A 21436-nucleotide genomic window follows, 5' to 3' on the forward strand; every position below is an offset into this window, starting at 1 on the left:
TAGAAAGCTACAAAGGTGGTAGGACTACGGTGATATTACATTCAGACATGGTTTCAAGAAATATTTGGAGGTGGAGACATAGATATGACACCATTAGCACATGATCAAACATTTCATTATAAAATTATAAACTATTGTTTCCCCCACTGTCATGTTGAACCATGGGGTCTTGTAAGACATGAAACCCAGAGAAGTCCCCATGATGTGCCATAACTGTAGAACATCCTTGCTCATCACGAGTCAACATTTGAAACCACAAATTAGATATGTTAAAACATACTGGTTATGACACTAATTTTTCCTTTGTTTAATGTTGATTTATCAACTGAGTAGGTTATATAAAACCTTGAATGTGAGGATCATTATCAATGGTAAGTAAAGAAAAAATGGAGAAGTGGATGTTGCCTGTATTAAGGTTCTGTTCCTGAATTTGCGCGTAAGGAAATACATGTACAGCATCTAGCTAGTCAGTAATCAGGTCAAGATTCAAACCCAATACTTGAAGAATGAAGAGTAGAGCACTAACTATTACAATGCAAAGTGCAATCAAACCTTAGTATCAACTGTCTCTCAAGGGAAACAACAAAATTTCTGCGATCTTTCCGAAGATTTTATTTAAAATATGAGGAGTACATGTATTTTGTTAATCAACTTTACTTCATTTGAGCAGCTCCACTTTCCACTGCGTTACGTGTGTCTTCGCAGCGCGTCTAGTTGTCAGTCTTCATGGCAGACAATATAACATCATTCCCTTCTTTTATATACTACACATATGATATAAGATTTTCTTCAGTTACAATTTAATTGTATGTGAACCCCCAAAAAACTATACAAGATTATTGAACTGATTTGGGTCTTTATATTTGAAACTAAACAAAAGTTCTCTAACTGCACTGACCTCGTGGTTAAGGGGGTGACATCACAACAAATGGAAAATATGTATATAGATAAGCAAAAGTGTATACAACTGAAAAAAGGAAATTAAAAATGCGTATGTAGTCTACCACATGCAAAATTAGGCCCTGGTGGTGTCACAGTAAACAAGATACAAGCCTCTACTGTTGGGCGGTGTGGTCGGTGGGAGGGGGATGTCAACACGTGAAGGGGAGGGGGTACTAGTTGCAGCCCGTTTCAGCTTCTGCGAATGTCTTTCGATGCTTTCAGCCACTCTACAAACTCGTCCAACATTACAGGCCCTGAAAAAAACCAATATTGTTACTTACAACGTTCCTGTTTCATCGTTATGTAACACATTTGTGGAACTATAACACAACCCTATAAAATTACATTAATGTGGTTGGGGGGGGGGGGGGAAACAAAGATTCATTATTATGGTAGCTGCAGATCCTGCAGTTCAACATCAATAAATTTCCTGAAGAAACATCACTGTACGGACATAATCCAGTTTACACATTGAAATACTATTTTTCTAATGTTCATTACATTACCTTCCCATCTATGTCTAGGTCTCTGAAGAGGTCTCTTCCGCTGGTTTTAGCATTTGTTCTTTCTTAGCTAGAAAATTCTGCTCTGCACTTAATGTCTCAAGTACTAAAGATGCACACCAATTAAGTTCATTATATCTCTATACTCTCAACCCATGTAATTTCAAAGATTCTTATACAGTTTAGTATAGCAAGGGACATATATGTTTACTGTGTTAACCACATTTCAAACTAAGCATGTCACAATCTAGAGTTAGAGTTCATGTTCTTCTTAAAGCAAACTATACTAAGATGAAATTGCAAAAGGGTTTTGTCATGATTATCAGCTGTGACACAGCATAATGACCACATTATGGATTAAACAGTTGCAAAATAAGAAAACAGCAAGGAATGTACCGACAACAGAACAGAAAATTGAAGACACAAACAATATAGAATTCATCTTTCATTGTGGAAAGGTGGCATATTTTGTGTCAGATAACATGTTAAAAATTTTGATACAGAATTAAGAATGTTTTGTATCACAATTCGGCTACTCACAAGCACCATCAACGTCATAATTGGAGAGGTCATTGTGTATCGTGCGAGAAAACTCAAGGATGTTGCACCACTGGTCCTTGTTGATCACTTTGTACTTAGAGTGCTCAAGGAAGTTGTTGAACTGCCCAAAAAGGGCCCAGTGTTTGCCAAGCAGTAGTTGCAGCATGGCCTTCGCCGTCTCAATGTCCATACTCCGCTGGTCTTTGTCCTGCTAAATTAAAACGTGCTCAATAAGAAGTTGGGCCACTCTCTAAACACAGATTTTTAATATGGTAGTATCGCTAGTGCTACTTAAAGTAATATCCTGAAATATTCTGTGACTGATGTTTTCTCAGAAATATGAAATTTTTATGATACTCCAATCTGCAGTACATATACTTTGCAAACACATTCTTTGTTGTTGTGCATCTGACAATTCTCTTGATGTTCATGTATTGCAGACAGAAGTCTACTCTGTCAAACATATAACATCTTGAAAAGTTCTGAATAAACAGTGTAGATATTATTGCACAAATGTGTTTTTGTGCAATGAATCACTTTCAAGATGCTCAATACAATTTTATTTGAGTTTAAGATAAATGGTTGCGAACAGAGCAAAATTAAATTTGCCTGACAATATCAGCACAGAACACAATACCAAATTCAATCAAAATCTGCTGAGTTCTTGAGATGAAGCACAGACAGACACACACCTCATACATAACAAGGAATTCAATATAATTTACCCGAGCAAAGTCATAAGCGTATCTATAGATGCTCTTGAAAGTGACTTGGTCGTTGAGCAGTGACCGGAGGTAGTCAAGTTTACTCTGCACCTTACCGATGCTGTCGCACCTGGGGCACACAAAACAATCAAATCAGCCCCACACACAACTTAATACAACAAAATGACTTGTGTCAGGGGAGTGGGGAAAATGAAAGTGTCATGATATCCAGAGTTATGCGATGTAACATAAGGTAAACCACTGTCATATTTTGACATTAAGACATCTAACTTTATGTTCTAGCAGACAACAGACAGTATAAGACTCTATCAAAAATAAAAAATCTGGAATGATCAGACAATCTGTTTTACACCTCACGTCAGCCACATTAAAAATTTCCACCACATTTTCTATTCCTTCATTCACTATTATGGATTGTTGACATTCTTTTCTCACTTTGTTTACTTCACTATATGAAAAATTACTGTTTGCCCACTCCACGCATCCCTCAAACTTCTGTTATGCTTTCCTCTCTCTTACAGTCACCGAGCTACTCTGTTCAAACAAATGTTGGCAGCGAAAATGTACACTTGCAACCAGCACTTTGGGATGCCAGAGGAGACCCAAGGGGACTACAATATGCACAGAGGGGGACGCTTAGACTATTGTGATCGTGACTACCTTATAAAGACCACAGTGTAGTAAACATCACTGATATCTACATTTAATTTACCAATATCAGTTTAATACTAAAAAAATATTAAACTGTCCAGCAATGTGCTATGGATTTGGAATCCGAAGTCTTTGATCTCCTTTGCCGAACAAAATATCCAGTATAATTCTCCATTTCAATAATTATAATTAAGCAATTTCCTGTCTATTCTGCTGCACAAAATGAACATAGGAAAGACGTGATGACACAGGTACTCTATTACAATACTGACTGTAGCTCCATGAGCCCTCTCAGCCACTCCTGCTGTGTGAAGAAACCCATCTGGCGTGCATTCATCTTCCATGCTAGCACGAGCATTGCGACATTCTCTGGTTCCACACCAATATCTTCACAGAACTTTTCCATGCCTTCTGGACCTATAACCAAAGACAGAACAGAGTAGTCATCCAGTTATCCTCAGTCCATACCTAATTAAACCTCTGTTTAACATCCAGCACGGCTTCGGATATAAAGCTCAACAAGTTCAATCAACTCACAGCATCTTAATATTAACTTCTCATAAATATCTTTCTGTATGTGAAGACTCCTGTCACTTATCTAACGCTTGATGGTGAAGCTGAACTACCACGCAACACGTAATCTGTTGCTTCAAAAATCATGCACCAACTCACCTAGCACATCAGGATCATCCGGAGACGTATACTCTCGAAACCAGGCGATACATCGTTTCTGGCTAAATGACGATGTATCCTCAGTCTTAGAAAACCGTCGTAGACTGAAACAAGTAACATACAGTACAATGCTATGATGGTTAATGTCTGTATATTAGTTAATGATGCTTAATCAACTGCATATGTCAAAAATGTTCTGAATGGTGATATGGGAAGGATATGATTATATCCTGTTTTAGGGAACCGTTGCAGCGTTTGGCTTGAGGGAGTAAGTAAAACTAGAAAACCCCAGGATAAATGCTGAACCTGGCTAACTTGTTGAGTATGTCCCAAATATAAGTGAATGATGTTAAAATTACACCATATAGCTCAGGGTGTTGTAACATACATATAGCAGAGTCCTGCCTGAGAAGCTAACAATAGCTAAGCTAGTCAAATTATTTACCTTTTATGGAACTAGAAGGTCCATTAGTTTGTTCAAAAGAACCTGCCAGTGGTCCACCAATTATCTGATTTATGATCCATTCTACTATTATCATCCCATCTATGACTAGCAAGTCCTCTCTTCCCTTCAGGTTTTCTGACTAAAATTTTGTTCACATTTCTCACCTCTACTAACCATCCTCCAAGCCCCATCAATATCATCCTCATTGATTTAATCACACCAATAGTTTGGTGAAGATTACCACTCTGTTCTATAACATTCTCAATGAGTGTTCTTCCCTTAATGTATGAGACCAAGTTTGACACCCATATAAAATTAGAGGGTTTTTTTTGTTTCATAACAGAGATGTGAGTATACCAGAAATGAGCATTACTCACTTCAAAACACCAATTCTCAGTTCTCATTTAATGGAATTAGAACTCAAATATTCAACACCACAAAAATAAAATCATCTTATCCAGACTTTTTCCTCTATCATTCGGTTTAGTACCATTTTCCCACCTGTCTTTATCTTCTACATCTCAAACCACAATTTTCCAGTTTATTCATGCTCCTACACACATAACAATGCTGTCAAACTCAATAAAATGTTGTGACGTTGAATGTGTAGGAAAATACTCGTGTCTCCTACTTTTTTCTTAGTTATGTTTATAAGAAACAATACAGAGCCTTTCACTGTCCTTTTCATGTGTCTACATGAATGCAGTCTTAATATGACAGATTTTGGTCACATTTAACACATGAAATCTACAATAGAAATTTTCATTAAAAATCTAATTTCAAACAAGACATTTTCCAATAAAGGTAAAAAATTCAAATCTTAAACCATTTGTCTCATGTTGGTGAAACTCAATATATGCAACCTACATTGAAAGTTAATAATCAACATATATTCTGAGCCAGTTAGGTCTACCAGTGTTGCCAACACACAAAGACAAGGTACTGTTGCCTTTTTGTGACATTAGTAATAATGTTTCAGTGCATCTATGGCCTCTTTCTTTTGTATTCTGTTTCAGTTACTCCACCGACATTTAGACACTACACAATACACACAAACTCATCACCTAGATCTGTCCCCCATACAGCTGGACGTACACGTACCCTGACCAACTGTGTCAGCAGTGGCTCTTGGCACACCATCATGCAGGCTATATTTAGCCTGGCAAAGGCTACAGCCAAGACCAACATAGATGTATGACAGTTCTAACCTCAAAAATATCACACTTCCCACTCACTACATTTTGTTGATACAGATGCAGTTTAATTTAATGAAACTTAATTTTAACCCTTTAAAACAATAATTACTATATGTACCACGTGCTTTAACATTCACAAACTCTGCATTTCTGCCACAGAATATCTCTGTTGGTTTCATCTTATTTTCACAATAAATGGATATTATGTCCCTAATCAAAGTTAACCAAATGATTTTTGTAATGGAGATGTGTTGACTTTTCTTTGAGGAAGAAAATAAATTATTAAATATTATTTACATGAGATTCATGATTCAGTGTGTTATGAGGTTTTCAAACATTTTATGACTGAGAGAAAAGTCACAAGAGATTTCCTAGGAATTCCTTATGGACATGGTATAAAAATGTCTGCATGAAATTGGAACCTCATTACCATGCTGTCCCATCTTGTGACCCCTGACATACCCCTATCCATCTGATGTGGGCAAGACACCAACATCACCCAAAAGGCACTAGATGACTGGGACAGTGGGGAAAAGATGAAGCTTATCCCCCATCATTGCCTTCTTATCATGTCTTTCATGGCACTGTTTAGGTTGGTTTTCATTTGCTAGTATTACTTGTATATGTATCTGTATGTTTTTCAAAAATGTTCACATACTTTGAGTGGTAATAATAAAAACATAATTTATTTCTCTTAAGTCTCCTGGGCTGTAATGCCATGTGAACCTGTCAGTAGGTACCAACATTTGCAGGAGCATTATGACTCCATCTTCAGAACTGAAGTCCTCCTCTGAAACACTGGTAATTATTGACAATTCCATGCAGTGTTTTAACCCAGAAGACCAACTCTGACATCTTCACAGCCATAAGAACCTCAAACCTCATGGCAAGTATTTGTTTCTAATCTTAATTAACACACCAATACTAGACTCTAGCTTCTCACCAATGTAACATTCCTTCACAGTTAATGTTATGAAGATGTCAAGGCCACTTTCCAAATGATAAAGAGCTAATTATCCTTGAATTCTGCTACAGCACACAATCTGACAAGCCACCTGCAACTACACAGAGTATGCAAGCTATAATCACTGACTTTATTTCTATACAAACCAGCAATACAGCAGATGGCAGGCAATAATCCTGTACAGCCTTCTCGGTACCACACCACACTAATTGGTGAATATTGGTCGTGTGCCGGAGGAACTTCATGCCTGTCTCTGGGCATTATTACACAACAATTAAAAATGTGATAGACAATTAGCATATAGAAGAATCACTGATGATTTTCTTACAGTGGTGGATTAAGTAACTAGTGCGTCAGAACAAGGTGCTGATGGGAAATTTATAATTAAGAAAGAAGTAATATGAGGATGGCAAAAATTACAAAATGAGGAATTCGTAACTTGTGCTCTTTGACTAATTTTGTTAGAGTATTCAAATCAAGCAGGATTGAGATAGATGAGATGCATATGAAGTAGATCCTCAATGGAGGAGAAAATCTGGCAGAGCTGGGCACATACAAAAGATATTATTAAGATGGAGCTCTGAGAAATACACTGTGAATTAGATTCAGCTGTCTGGTTTTGGCTTCCATGAAAGCAATAAACATCTTACCAGCTGACAGACTGTAAATGTTGCAAGAAAGATGCTTGCCACGGTAACAGTTTTGACATTTCTTAACAAAAAGCATTCAAACAAACTCACCTTAACACAAACAGAAACAAGCTTAAAACAGAAGAGACTAGCCCCTCAAACACAAAAACTATCCAAAATAACAATAACTTACTTTGGAAAGCACATACTCAATACATTATCCACAAATAAGCTCAGCATTCTTTGTTATAAGGACTGTCTCATGACTCATGAAAGCAGTAACTTTAAAAGTAGTCCACTTTACTTACTGCCTTTCAGTCATGTAACATGGAATTATTTTCTGGGGAAACTTGGCAGAAAAAATTTACAGTGGAACCACGGTTCCGGAGAATCTGACGTAAATACGTCTCTGTAATGCAATGTAATGAAATGTAATAATCCTTATATAAGATAAGTATTTGTGATATTCTAAAACATTATCTACTCTACCACGCACTTCTCCTACAAGCGATTCACAGCTCAGCTCTTTCCACAATAACGAAAGCGGATTGTTGACGGCAGTAATGTAACAACAATGCCAAGTACACATATGATGCAACAATTAGTTTCTTAGGTAACATAACAATGCACGCAGGAGTTCATATAAAAGCTGCCCATTGTTGTCGGTCCATATTTACACACTGCTGATATGGATCTTACACAACTTCGTTACACACCTTCATTACGCTTTTTTGCCGAATGACCCTTCCGCATAGACGTATTTATATCAAAAAGTATTTTACATCCAAAAGAAAATTATTAGAATAATGGCAAACACTAAAAGGAGAGCCTCATATAGGGGTTTAATAAATTTAAAATCCTTCCATTAGTCAGAGAATTCTTGCACTCATTATTATCATTTGTAGTGGACAACACAGAAAAATTTCAAACTGAGATATCAACAATATAAGTACAAGATAGAGATATATCTTTCATGTGCCAAAATTAAAAAATGTTAAAAAGGAGTTTACTATATTGGAATTAAGCTACTCAATAATCTACCCCCCCCCCCCCAAACTATAAATAGTCTAAATCACAATGTAAATAAGTTTAAACCAAAACTAAAATAATGCTTCCTATATAACTCCTATTCCAGAGAAGAATTTACCTCAACCAAAAATTCTCAGCTATTTTAAATATATGTAAGAAAGAATGGTTATGCTTTGTGTAATAATTTTTGCAGTAACAATATAGTTCAATGTCATAAACAAGTATTGTATATGTGCTATGACACATTCTACATCCTTGGCTTGGGCCTGCGAAGGATCTATGGAAAGCACATAAATTATATTCTATTCTAAAACTGTGGTCCTAACCTTGTGGTATTCCTAAATCTCTTGTTACAATGCCTGTCATCATCATCTGGACCCATGTCAGCAGCACTGCGTCGCTTGCTGCGTGGCATGGCAGGAGTGCCGGGACTGGGGGTGGATTCCACTCCCCACTCGTGATGGCCTGCCTCCCACACTTCCTGCACAAAATAAAAGGATATACCTTTAAGGGCTTTATTGTTAATGCTGAAAGCCCACATCCAGCAAATATATTTTGTCACAAATTTTATACCTCATTACAATACCCTATGGTACTCACCACGGGAGATAAATTGTGTATGTGATAGAGAAATGGAAAATTTCTATTTAGGTGGTCCGTTTTGATGCTGTATGCAGATGTTGGTCATAAATGGCTGTTCAAGCAGTCCCCTAGTGTTAAAACATTTCTGATGCAACCTGTACAGAAGGTCACACTACCATTAGACGAAAAGAAGTATCCCTTTCTCAAATTTTGGTCACAGGGGCACGTGATTTGTGTATGGTATTAGTTTTTTAAAAGTTTCAAAATCACCATTTACACAGAAACGAGGTCTACTCATTTTCAATCCAAATTTAATTTCGAAGTCTCTATTCGCCTAATTCCATTACATATCAACGATATATTTTACTACTTATTCCATGTACGTATGTTTTATAATAAGACATCTATCAAATTTTGCAATTTCGTGATGGAAAACATCAAAATTGTACCTGTACATCAATCACCCTAATATCTCCCTCCCTACCTGATTTCGTGCTACCTTTTTGACAAAACTTGTAATTAAAGTAAGTATAGTTGATAGGTGTAGCTTTTATTTCTACTTGAAATGACAGTTTTTAAAAATATTCTTAATACTCCACATCAGACAGGTACTCAATACCAACTACAACCAATACATGAATTCAAGCAGATAGAAGTACAATATTTTCTCAACAGATGGTACTGCTACATACATCACAACCGAGACTGCAATCTTGTGGACAGTCTAGAAATATACTGTGGGATAATAATTAAACTTTCTATCGATTGGATTTACGGGTCCACCAACCTCACCACATCACCAGATACTTATATTTCTAGTTCAGATATGGCTAAACGGTTCTTAGCCACAAAAGTTGATTATGAAAGGTTCTGACGACGGTGTAATAAATTTAAATTGTTGGTCGTTTGGACCTTGGCCGTCGTCAGATATTATTAATACACAACATTTCTTGAACTGGATCCCAATCACTCGACCAATTCAGTGATTCCGGGTTGTTGCGCTATGTACTCTGCATTCACATGCTCGTGAAAGATACTTAAGATCGGCACCGCTCTGCGACCGAACAGGGCAAGGCAAATCAAATATGCACATTCTACACACTTCATTTGCATTACTACGTATTCCACGGGGTTAATTTGTGGGTTGTAGGCACGTTTTACTTCTACTGGAGGTCCAAGTATGCATCGTCTGACAATACAGCATTCACAATAGTATGTTGGTATTGGTTTGATCGTGTTATGGTGATCTTTGGTCATGAAATGGCGGATGATTGTAGTTGGAGTTTCTTAGAACAGTATACTCATATGCTATCTTGCTTATCATGGATATTTTTATTTGCAATATACTTGTGGATAATGAAGAAAGTTTGCACGGTGCTATAATATCGTGTGGCAACTTGCGTTCCAACTGAGTTTTCGTAATTTAAAGTAATTCAACATTAATTGTATCGTGTTGAACCTCAAATGAGAGTCATATGTGTTGTGTGTATGTAAGCGGTAACTGTATTGGCTACAAAATAATCTAATTGTGATAGGTCTGGTGTAGATTGAATAACTTTTTACAGTTTGAAAAGGACATAGTCAAAGAACATGCAAAAGCAATTACTTTACTGAAGGAAGATCAGCATGTTGATATAATGAAGCATGAGAAACTTCCAACTAGTGTGATCAGACATGTGATTGTAAATGGATGTAAGGTGGATTTTTTATATCCTTACTTTTTTCATGTATCTAATTTAATCGTTAGATATTTGTCAATACCTGTTTGCATTATTTCTTTACTGACAGTTGTTGAGGTAGTAAGAAATAAATTTGCTCAGTTATTAATCTGTATTGCCCTCAACTTGCACATATTGTAACAAATTATTGGTTACATGTCATGAATCCTGTTTACAAAATTAGGGTGGACCATAATCCATGGTTTGAATCCCTCACACAAATTGAGTATTTGTCTCATAATCACAGAATTACTTATAGAGTGATTGCACTATCTGGATAAGTTATAGGTGAAGTGAGTGAACTGTTCCAGTTGAAGAAAACAGCTGTAGACTGTGACCTCATCACACGCCACTTGGAGTTGAAACATCTTACATCAACTTTAACTGATGTAGCCACTGCATATGTTATTTAATGATATAATTCCTAATTTACAGTCATTTGTACTAGTAGCTTTGCTGAAGGTTTTGTATGTGACAAACTTGCACTCAATGAAGTGTGTTTAGGTGTAGCAACTTGTCACTTTAGATTTTCATTGAAAGCTATGTTTCTTCCTGGTTGCAGTATATTAATCTAGAATAATAAGTGTTTTCTGTTCAAGTTTTGACATTGCTGAGCAAAAATAATTTATGAATAGCATTTCTCTTCCTGATATGAAAAATTCTTTAGTTCTAAAATATCAAACAGGAAAACAATGTTTCTATGAATATGAACAGTGCCCACACAAATCAATAAAGCTGTGTTTGACCCATATCTGTATATAAGTGATAAAGAGTTGCTGATTCTGGGGACATTTCTAGCAAACAGAATTTTGTTTCCAGTTTTATAAGGGATGTGAAAACTGGGAAGCAGGTGGACATGAAGTAGCACTGTATACAGAAGTGTGAAAAATGCAGTGTTATTATGTTCAGATCCATCCATCCAATGGCTCTACAGCCCATATCAGGCCTTGGCCTCCTCAATTTTCTGCCTCCATTAAGATCTATTATTTGCGGCCATTTTCCAATTTCGACATTAGATCAGACCGGCAGCATCCCGTCTGATAACTTGCAGTATTATGAGCCTGCATATTTGTCTACTTGTCTATCCGTTACATTTTCCAGTAATAAGGGTTTTTTTGGCTGTAAATATTTAGCACAATGTATTTTTGACTGAAATATAAATGTGGAATGACTGAAGTTCCTATTATATTAGGCTGTTTACCTCATTGTTCAAACTTTCAGTGATCAAGGACAGAGTTCAACTATTGAGGGTGTACAGTACGTGCATATGAAGCTGTCCGCATATTACAGGTAATTCTTTTGTTCTTGATAGCTACTGAGCTAATCAGAGAGTTGCACTATTCTTTTAAACCCAAAGTTAATCAGTACGTTCACAGTTGCCCACCATTGAATACCTCAGTACCAGTACTTCAGATATCCATTTTAATGTTATTTTCAGATTTTCATTGACAATTTTTTAATACTTTTCTCATTTTCCCTATGCATGCCACATGCCCAATTATGTTTTAATATCCCAAACTTGTAGGCACATACAGATCATGTTTATGTCTTGTATTTAAATTATGTACATCTGTACTTCTTTTAAATTTATCCAAGTTTTCCACCACAAATGATAGCAAGCAGAGTATAAATTCACTTGCAAGTTAAAGTATATAAAATTTACGAAATAATTTTCTACAAGAAACACTGCTTTTGACACCTGCCATTATTCTATTTATTTTCTTTTGCGTGTAAAAAACTTAATTACCGTCTGTTAAATTTCACAAAAAGATTAATCCGTATGACACTACAGAGTGAAAGTAAGCAAAGTAAACTAGCTTTAAACTATCTATTGTCATGAGTGGTAAGACTGTTCTCATGGCAAAGCATGCAGAGCTTAATTTGGGAATAATATACTCAATGTGTTTCTTCTAATGTAAGGTATTGTAAGCCAAGGAATTTGTTTGCTTCAACTTCCGCAATTAATTTTTCTTCAAAACCTTTTTTTCGGATTTATGGGGTTAGGTGTGACCTTGGTTATTTAGAATTGAAAAATTGACAGTGGAACTACGGTTCCAGAGAATCTGACGTAAATATGTCTTTGTATTTAAATTATATTTAGGCAATAAATACAATGAAAGGAAGTTTATATATTAGCTTTATTCCAAATATTCCGTTTTACGTGCTTTACAATGGAGTAAATAGTTTGATTAAGACACTGCTCATTTAACTATCCCTCATACGTTCAGCATTAGTTTTTGGTAATTTTTTTGGGGAACTTAGGGTTCATTATTTAATACTTTTATTTTTTTACGTTTTCTGTACTGTCTCATATATTCTGCATTACGGACTCTTTTAGCTTCAATGTCATTCATCTTGTTATTTCTACACAGTATGACGCAACACACAAACGCGGCAGTAGCGTGAAATGTGATGCGCCTTTATTTGTATAAATAAATGTTTGTAGAACCTAAACCATTTGTGATATGTAAAATCTGAAAACAGATATGGAAAGCTCAAGAGGTATTACGTATTTCGTCTGCAATATGTCCAGATCCATGTCTTACGGTTTTCGAGAGGCGGGCTCTTAACGCGCCAGATGCATTGAAAATTGTACACATTGGTTCATTAAAATTACAATAAATGTACAAGCAATTATAATTACAACAAAACACATTACAGATTCTTAAAGGTCCTTATTTACTGATCATTTTACATATAGGTTACATTACCCTTACTCTTACCATTCCTGAAGAATGAACATTTAAAGGTGACTCGGCGCTGGATCTTACACATCTTCATAACTAACGCTGTTTTTGCTGAATGACCCTTCCATATAGACGAAGGGATCCTGGGAGATGCTCCCTCAACCAGATGTTAAGTTTCTTCACAATGGCAGGACAAGATTTCCAGGATGATTCTCGCTCAGCTCCCACTCAACATCATTCACCTCTTGGAATGGAGTTTCTTCTGTGATGATACCCAAACCAAGGCAAATAGGAGAACCAATCATGAGAATCTTATTCAGTTCTCAACGAAAGTGTAAATATTAGTATTTTAAATACTAATATGTACTAGACAATTTATTGAGATTAAATTTTCACAGAAGCGCATTATCCAACAAGGCTACAAATTCCAGACCTAGTTGCACATAACATACCCCAAACTGAGTGTCCACACAAGAAATCCATGTGGTCACTGTACAGAGGCTGGATTCCAGGCAAGCTGCCCACTATGGCTGCCATCATGAAGGATCTTCATCACCGGGAACAGCAGTTTCTTCAGTGCAGCCATAAAACTCTGTCAATAAAGAGGACAACTTATAGAAGGACTTTCAACTGCTTCGATCACAATTAATAATCATGAATGGTGGATCTCCAAACTTGTCCCTTAGAATAGAATTTTCTTATGTGGTCTCTGTATGCTTCTAAACCCAAGTAACAGAATGTTTTTGGAAACATGTTTGACAACAAAAATTCACTGGCAGTCCAGCTGCAATCAATGTGTCCATTCCTTTCTCATGTGGCATATAGAATGTCAGTCCTACGGTACGATAAAATCATACAATGCACTCCAATCCCTACGCCAGGTTAATTTTACTTGATTTTTAGCAAAACCAAACCCAATGAGAAGGAGCTTTGTGGAACAAAGAACTGCCATTACCACGTGACGTTATGAACCGAGGCCATATTCTATAACTCCTGTCACTTCTCCCGTACCTTAAATTCTTTTCTAACAATTTCCAAATTTATAGCTGCAACTGCAAATAAATCGATCAGCAACCAGTTTACTTCCGAGTTCTCTTGCTAAAAGTAAAGAACAAGATACCGGTGCCCCAAATCAATAGTACGCTACTAATGTGAAATAAACTATCCCAAGCTACTTCCACAACCATCAAAGACTGCTGCGTAATTAGCGTTCTCCTATACTTAATATTTTACTTCTTTGTCAACTTATGCATTTACTTAAATTTCACTGTAAAATCTATGGACTATAACACCGATGTATGAATAATATCACTTCTCTCATAGTCCATATACCTTGTATGAACACATTCTTAAAATGTATTAATACTATGATTACAAATCGCCAGAATTCCTTACTTTTTAATAACTTCGTTAAAATCTTTTAAAACTGTTTCTTACACTACAATAACTTACTCACAAAATGGCCGTCGCAGAATGGCTGCACGATATTTTTTTCTTTCGTTTGGAAGCACAGATCTCACTGCCATCTGCATGTGATACAAAATATTGTACGAATATGATTTCGGCGTCGGTGGCCTTGATGACATTCTACTGGATAGCCTATGGTCAGCGAAAATAATGCGAATATCCAGAACTGTTATCCTCCCACCTGCGTCTAGTTCTCTCCAGCAGTCTCTTCCCTTCAGACTTCGCAACTATTACCCGGTGCACACCTCATGCCACATGTCCTGCCCATCTCATTCTTCTCGACTTATTCACCCTGACAATATTCAGGGGCAAATACCAATTTTTAAGCTCATCATTATTTAGTTTTCTCCATACCAAACCTCTTTTCTCCTGGGCTCAAATATCCTCCTCAACACCTACAAAACGTGTTCCTCCCTAAGAATAAGAGACCATGTTTCACACACATACAAAATTATTTTCTATATTCTAATCTTTAGGTTATTAGAAATCAGATGGGAAGGCAAAATATTTTGAAATGAAAAGTAGCAAGCAATTCCAGAATTAAGTATCCTCCCAATTTTCTCAAGAATATAATTTTTATTTGTTATTGTTCCCAAATACTTGACTTTTGTCACACTTTCAAAGGATTTATTAGCTACCCTAATATCATTTTGCCTGCCTGTCAGCTGAAGAGGTACTAACATGTTTTCTTAATTTATTTCTAGGCCAACCTTTCTACTACCTTCTAGTAAAACTTCTGTGTTCCTCTTCATTGTATTTATATCACCCAATAAATTATCATCATCAGCAGCAGCAGCATCATATTCCGTTGCAACCGGACTACACAACGCAACAACCCAGAAGCAGCCATCGTCAGACATTTCCGTCTTCAAATGAAGGCAAAGGAAACAATTATAACAAACAAACAAACAAACAAACAAACAGGAACATCTTCACATTTTCAAGCATCTTGGATCCTAAATGTTCCTGATTATTTCACTACAAACTGGGCATTACAGTCAATCCCTGAGAGTAAGAAACATTGTTTCAGAACTATAAAAATAAAAGTTAAAATGACTTTCTCTTATGTTATTGGTGTTCAACGATCAACTTCGAACACCACAGTTGATTAACACAATGCACAGAAAGCAGATAATAACATGCAAATCACTTTCATTCTGCTGAACCAAAAGACACAGTGAATGGAGGAAAAAATTTGCTGAAAATAAGGATGGTTTGCTTAACATCACTGTACTGTGTGTTTTGTCTGTCGGCGACTGTACTTGCTGCAATAACAGCAGATTGGATATGTTACGTATGATGCAAAGTGATGTATATGTAAACGGGATAAATATTAGGTCTCCCAAAAGCAATAATAAGATTATATGTTAAACATTACATATGAAGACATATTTCACAATATATAGAAATTAGGATCTGATAGAATGTAAAACAAAGTATTTATTAAGAAGATGTAAGAAATGAAGATATCATTCAATGTATGAATGCGGAGGGAAGGGGGTGGCAGGGGAAAAAGTCATTTTAGGGCAATAGCAATGCCAAACACACACAAAATTATAGATATTAAAATAGTTACATATTATTATCTGCAATTTCTGATTAAGACTTATACCTACAAAAGAGCTAGACTAAAGATAAGGGTATGGAGATTCACTTACATTAAACAGTAGGAACTGAGGTTCTCATAGCAGCAAATACGAAGATGGCTGTCATCTGGGTTAGAACACTATGTAGTCTGGTAAAAGTTTACAATGTTTCAAAGGTACTGGGTTCCTTCATCATCAGGGCAATGACTGAGAGGACAGCCATCTTCTTAGATTAAATAGGACAATATGAAGGTCCTGCAAAATGAACAGAACATTTACAACACTGCAAAATGTACTACAACAGCCATAAAATCAATTACACTCCATTATCTTTAATACAACAGCTACATCTAAATTTATGTCTTATAATAAAAGAACACAAATTACAGTTAATAATTAAATAAGCATCCTACAACAAGGTTCATGATGGCTAACTTAACTCTTATCCATCTAACAAAGCAATTTAGTTCCTAATACTTTGCATACTCCAGATGTACTTCTATGTCTAGTAAGATTCCCCCCTTGTGTGAATTCCTTGTTGCACATTTCACATTTATACGGCTTCTCACCAGTATGTGTACGCCTATGTGTCACAAGATAACCGCTGTCCGAGAAAGCTTTATTGCATATTTCACATTTGAATGGTTTCTCTCTCGTATGGGTTCGAAAATGTCGTTGCAAAGTTTCCCTACGAGAGAAATTAGTTTTACACAGATCACACGTATATGGTTTCTCTCCTTTATGAGAGCGCCGATGTCTTGCAAGGTTCCCACTGTGCAAGAATGTTTTACTACACATATCACATTTATATGGATTCTTCTCAGTATGTGTAAGGATATGTAACATCAGATACTTTTTCGTAGGAAATACTTTTTTGCATACCTTACATTTATAATATTCTATTTCACGCGCTGTCTGACAACTCTTATCACATTTCCCAGTTAAACTATTTGGAAAAGATTCAACAGGAAATTCCTGTTTAGCTGGGAAATTGAAATCAACTTGTGTTGAACTGCTATCACCAACCGAGTCATCCTGACAAACTGCAAATTCTTCCAGGCTGTAAGAGAAGAGTGATACTAGAAGTAAAAAACTAAGATGATGCTTTTATGCTTACTGGATGCACATAGGGTCTCCCTTAGGAGTATCGTTTTTGTTCTCATCAAAAAATCCAGATTTACACAATGCAACACATGACAATAAAAAAAAAAAGACCAGTCTGTCCTGAACTCATACTTTCTTCACTAAATGCTGTGATATTTCAACCTTGATCATATTGGAACAGGAGTTTAAACCCTCGCACTACAGATCTTGCTAGCTGGACTTTAGCTTCAGAGGCAATGGTTTAGCAGTATGCTACTGTGACACATGACCACTTGGATTAAGCACAACCTGTGATGCACGGCCAATAATGTCTCCATGTACACTGGTACTATCACAAAATGTAACTGAAATGCCCTATATTCACAACACTTCATTATATTATTGTACCAATGTATTTTATTAAACACTATTTTGTTTGACACTGCTAAGTATATACAATATAAGAGTGAGAAAAATCTCAGAATTAAATGTGTGGAAAATTTCTCCACCTACAAACTCACATGCACAATTTAACAAAGATATTAATGCTTGTGGCTAAAATGCAATATATTGCATAACAAGTGGTACTAGCAGGAGCAAAAGAAATATACACAAGCATGGAGCTGACTTGTTCAAACATGCTGTCATATCTTAAGCGAGGTAACCAGTTCCTCCCACACAATGTACTGTCACCACTGACTGATTGTCCAAGACTTCCTTTTCTTTTAATTACCCATCCTCGGTCATCACCATGCGTATATCAGCAAACAATTATGCTCACATTTGTATGTTTATTCCCTATATAGAAGACTGAAGAGGAAGAAGCAGGAGAACCTAATGCTGATAGTTCAAGGGATACATCATGTATTAGAATACAATATTTCAGAACAAACATCCATAAAACATGAATAGGAAGTCTCAACTCCTATACCATAGGACTGCTGGCCAGACTTAACTCTAGGGTTTAATGGTTTAGTGGGATGCTACTGCAATGCATGGCCAGATGGATGGCACATGGCTGATAATGCTGGATTTAAGAATATGAATGGAGAAAACAGACTGTTACATTCTTTTCACTAAAAATCTCCTGACTTTATATAATAACCACACAAGAGACCTAGAGGCAATAGCAATACTCATGCAGAAAACAATGATTTTATATAGTACTATGAAAATACTTGAAAAGTATTAAAAATGAAAACACTTGAACATGTAAATAAGTTCTAGAAAACCAACATCAAAAAGGAAGACTCACGTTTGTAGAGATACTTCCTGCTCTTTGTTTGATGCATCAGCCTTCGGCGAGTCTCTGTGCACTACAGTATCTTCACAAAACTCCTAGGAGAAACAGAAACCTAATTAAGGACATATATTTTTAAAACAGGTAATTACTGCAAACCACACTTGATTAATTTTAAAAAGAGTGCACAACAGAAATAATTTCAGAAAATCAATATAATAAAAAACTGTATTAATTCCATTATGAAGCTGATTTAAGTATTAGAAATGCCGCAATGCATTTTATTTTATTGTAACACAACTGAACTTCCTCACCAAGTCATTAGCACTGCTAGGTCCAAGATGTGTCTCTGAGATAACTCCTTCTGACATGGCTTTGCGCATCGCTGCTAGAATACTGGATCTTTCAGTGCTAGTGTTTTCATTAAATGCACCTGCACGTGTTTCCAATTCAGAGTCCTACACAAAACATTGCGATCTCAAATGTCAAAATGGAATACACATTTTCCTTGAATCATACAACAATGAAACGAGTTCAGGATTTGGTCTGATGCAGAACTTTTGTGTACTGCGTGAACTTTTGGGCTGTGAAAAAGTAGGCCATTTCTAGAATTGCCAGTTTAACTATATACAAATTTATTACAATAACAGGAATATTTGTAATTTTATATGCCACATCAACAGCAGGTTTCACAATTTCTTATTTCAAACTGAAAGAGTGCAATCTTCCTGCTAGAGGGTAAAACTGTCTTTCGATGTAGCAGCCATTAAAAGAGAATAATGTATCAAACGTGTATCTCATATTTTATATAGTGATGAGTGCATTAAAATTTCTCTTCTGCTTTAAAAAAAAGCAAAGTTAGCTATCAATGTTGTGACTGACCATGGACTGGAGGATCAGAGTTAGATCTGTGACAGTAGCAGACAGTTTCTCTTCTAGCCTGTGTCCAGACTGGCTCTGGGGCTTAACCCAGCCTCCTATCCAATGGGTACTGGGGTCCTTTCCCTGGGGTAAAGCGTGGTTGGGGCATGATGCTAACCACTCACCCCTATCTACTGCTGAACTTAAGAATGAGTAGCAATTGCTATACTGTCTTACCCCAAGTGCTGATTTGGTGTGCAGAGGGATAGCTTTTTTATCCCTCCCAAAAATATAAACTTTACATTTGTGTGATATTTGAATAATTTAAGACTGGTAATATAAATAAAGTACAAGTTAAATCTCCTCTTAAAACAGACGACGCAACTATAGCTTGCAGAGACCAGCTATGGCCACCGAACAACGGGATCAATAGCTAAGTGCAAGTTTTACTCCTGTGAATAATAGCATCTCGTGCAGTGTCACTTCAAAAATCTTGTCATATACTTTTTCATTTTTAATTCTGAATCTAGTTTGAACCATTTGACTAAATGTATTAATTTCCCTTATGCCACTGATGATGACCTCTTGAGGTCAAAACGCATATGGCACTAGTGTCTATCATAGTGTTAATAGTTGTTGGTTTGTTTACTCTATATTCAATCTCCTCTATTTAAGTTTGTATATGAATAAAGGAAATCAAGATTTACCTCAGAATTAATCTCGTAAATTTTGTACTATGTGAATTAATTTGAATTTGATAGTGTGAGAAAAGAAAAATTACACACCATGGCCAAGGAAAAACAATCCATCAAAATAAGGACTCACCTCTTCCAAGATTGTTTCTGGTTCAGTTTTTATGTTGACAACTGTGAACAATGGTAGCACATCACTGTCTGAATCAATTTCCTCTTTAATTGGGTCCATGTTGTGCTGCGAGAAAATAAACATCTAAGTTCATTTAATTGAACATGAGTCTGAATATATTATCCCCCCCCCCAAAAAAAAAAAAATTGACAGTGGAACCACGGTTCCAGAGAATTTGACGTAAATACGTCTCCGTATTTAAATTATATTTACGTCTCTGTAATGTAATGTTATCTTCAATGTCATCCATCTTGTTACAAAAGCGGATTGTTGATGGCAGTAATATAACACAACAATGCCAAGTAAACAGATGACATTTCCTAGGTAACATAACAATGCACTCAAGCTAACCATTGTTGTCGATTTGTTGATACGGATCTTACACATTTTTGCTGAATGACCCTTCCGTATAGACGTATTTACGTCAAAAGTTCTGCATGCTTTGCTATGAGGACAGTCACACCACTCTTGAAAATAGATACTTCAATATTAGTTTACTTTGCTTATTTCCATTTCATCATGTCATATGAAATTATTTTATGAGGAAATTCAACATATAGAAAAATAGTATTTATGTAACATTCAAAAGAACATCATTAGAATAATGGAATGTGGTAAAACAAATCTCTTGCAGAGAACTGTTTATGAAAGTTAATGTACCCTTCCCCATTTCTTTAAGAGCATTCTTAGTCCCATTATTGATGTTTGTTGCAAACAACATACGGAAGTTTCAAACACATTCTGACATGAATAAAATAAACATAACCTTCATGTGCCAAAACCTAACCTCACTAAATATCATAAAGGTGTTTACTATGCAGGGATTAAATTATTCAAAAATCTTCCAGCAAGCATTAAAAATTTAAACCATGATATACAAATATTTAAGCAAGCTACGAAAGATTAATTAACTCATTCCTTTTTCTCAGTACAAAGAACTTCTTCTATGTAAAAGAGTTTACTTCAATTTAAATTGATTAAATACTGTAAACATTTATATAATTACCTGTCTCAACTATGTACTTATAGTTGTATTAGTATTTTATTTGTAC

The 21436-nt window shown here is 35.9% G+C and overlaps 2 protein-coding genes and 1 long non-coding RNA gene across 9 annotated transcripts in view; all 3 read right to left on the reverse strand.

Annotated features, from left to right (window-relative positions):
* Positions 1-588: 588 nt before the first annotated feature.
* On the reverse strand, positions 589-9659 carry SCCRO4 (DCN1-like protein SCCRO4). Of its 5 annotated transcripts, none has more exons than XM_022071354.2 (8): positions 9571-9659; positions 8897-9033; positions 8623-8777; positions 4034-4137; positions 3634-3778; positions 2711-2819; positions 1986-2196; positions 589-1196 (listed from the first exon to the last, which is right to left on the reverse strand). In XM_022071354.2, the coding sequence occupies exons 3-8, from the start codon at positions 8709-8711 to the stop codon at positions 1132-1134; spliced, it is 723 nt and encodes a 240-aa protein (XP_021927046.1). In that variant the 5' UTR covers positions 8712-8777; positions 8897-9033; positions 9571-9659; the 3' UTR covers positions 589-1131. The 5 variants fall into 5 exon arrangements, with proteins under 5 accessions (XP_021927046.1, XP_021927045.1, XP_021927048.1 ...); XM_022071353.2 differs by lacking the exon at positions 9571-9659 and adding an exon at positions 9363-9546; XM_022071356.2 differs by lacking the exon at positions 9571-9659 and adding an exon at positions 9328-9546.
* Positions 9660-12716: 3057 nt separating this feature from the next.
* Positions 12717-15616, reverse strand: LOC110833366 (uncharacterized). 3 transcript variants are annotated; one of them, XR_015535006.1, is made up of 3 exons: positions 15472-15616; positions 13736-13875; positions 12717-13545 (listed from the first exon to the last, which is right to left on the reverse strand). It is a non-coding gene; the product is annotated as an uncharacterized LOC110833366 (long non-coding RNA). The 3 variants fall into 3 exon arrangements; XR_002544191.2 differs by lacking the exon at positions 15472-15616 and adding an exon at positions 14679-15451; XR_015535007.1 differs by lacking the exon at positions 15472-15616.
* Positions 15617-16648: 1032 nt separating this feature from the next.
* The window catches only part of LOC110833360 (uncharacterized), a 30462-nt gene continuing 25674 nt past the window's right edge, over positions 16649-21436 (reverse strand). Inside the window, exons 9-12 of the mRNA XM_022071344.2 lie at positions 20346-20450; positions 18974-19117; positions 18675-18757; positions 16649-17396 (exon numbers count right to left, since the gene is read on the reverse strand). Of these exons, the coding sequence (XP_021927036.2) occupies positions 16787-17396; positions 18675-18757; positions 18974-19117; positions 20346-20450 (942 nt within the window). The 3' untranslated portion in view covers positions 16649-16786. The remainder of the gene's footprint in view (positions 17397-18674; positions 18758-18973; positions 19118-20345; positions 20451-21436) is intronic.

This window comes from Zootermopsis nevadensis, unplaced genomic scaffold (genome assembly GCF_977971745.1).
Source record: "Zootermopsis nevadensis isolate Lab colony 2312 unplaced genomic scaffold, Znev_1.0 Znev_ptg000012l, whole genome shotgun sequence".
In the NCBI taxonomy this organism is placed as follows: Eukaryota; Metazoa; Arthropoda; class Insecta; order Blattodea; family Termopsidae; genus Zootermopsis; species Zootermopsis nevadensis.

Bases quoted from the DNA above. Each gene is read 5' to 3' on its own strand.
- SCCRO4 (XM_022071354.2), bottom strand. From the start codon at position 8,711: ATGCCACGCAGCAAGCGACGCAGTGCTGCTGACATGGGTCCAGATGAT. The intron at 2,197-2,710 runs GTAAATTATATT...GTTTTAATTTAG, and splicing joins ACGCTTATGACTTTGCTCGG to CAGGACAAAGACCAGCGGAG. The intron at 1,197-1,985 runs GTGAGTAGCCGA...GGTTTTTTTCAG, and splicing joins TTATGACGTTGATGGTGCTT to GGCCTGTAATGTTGGACGAG.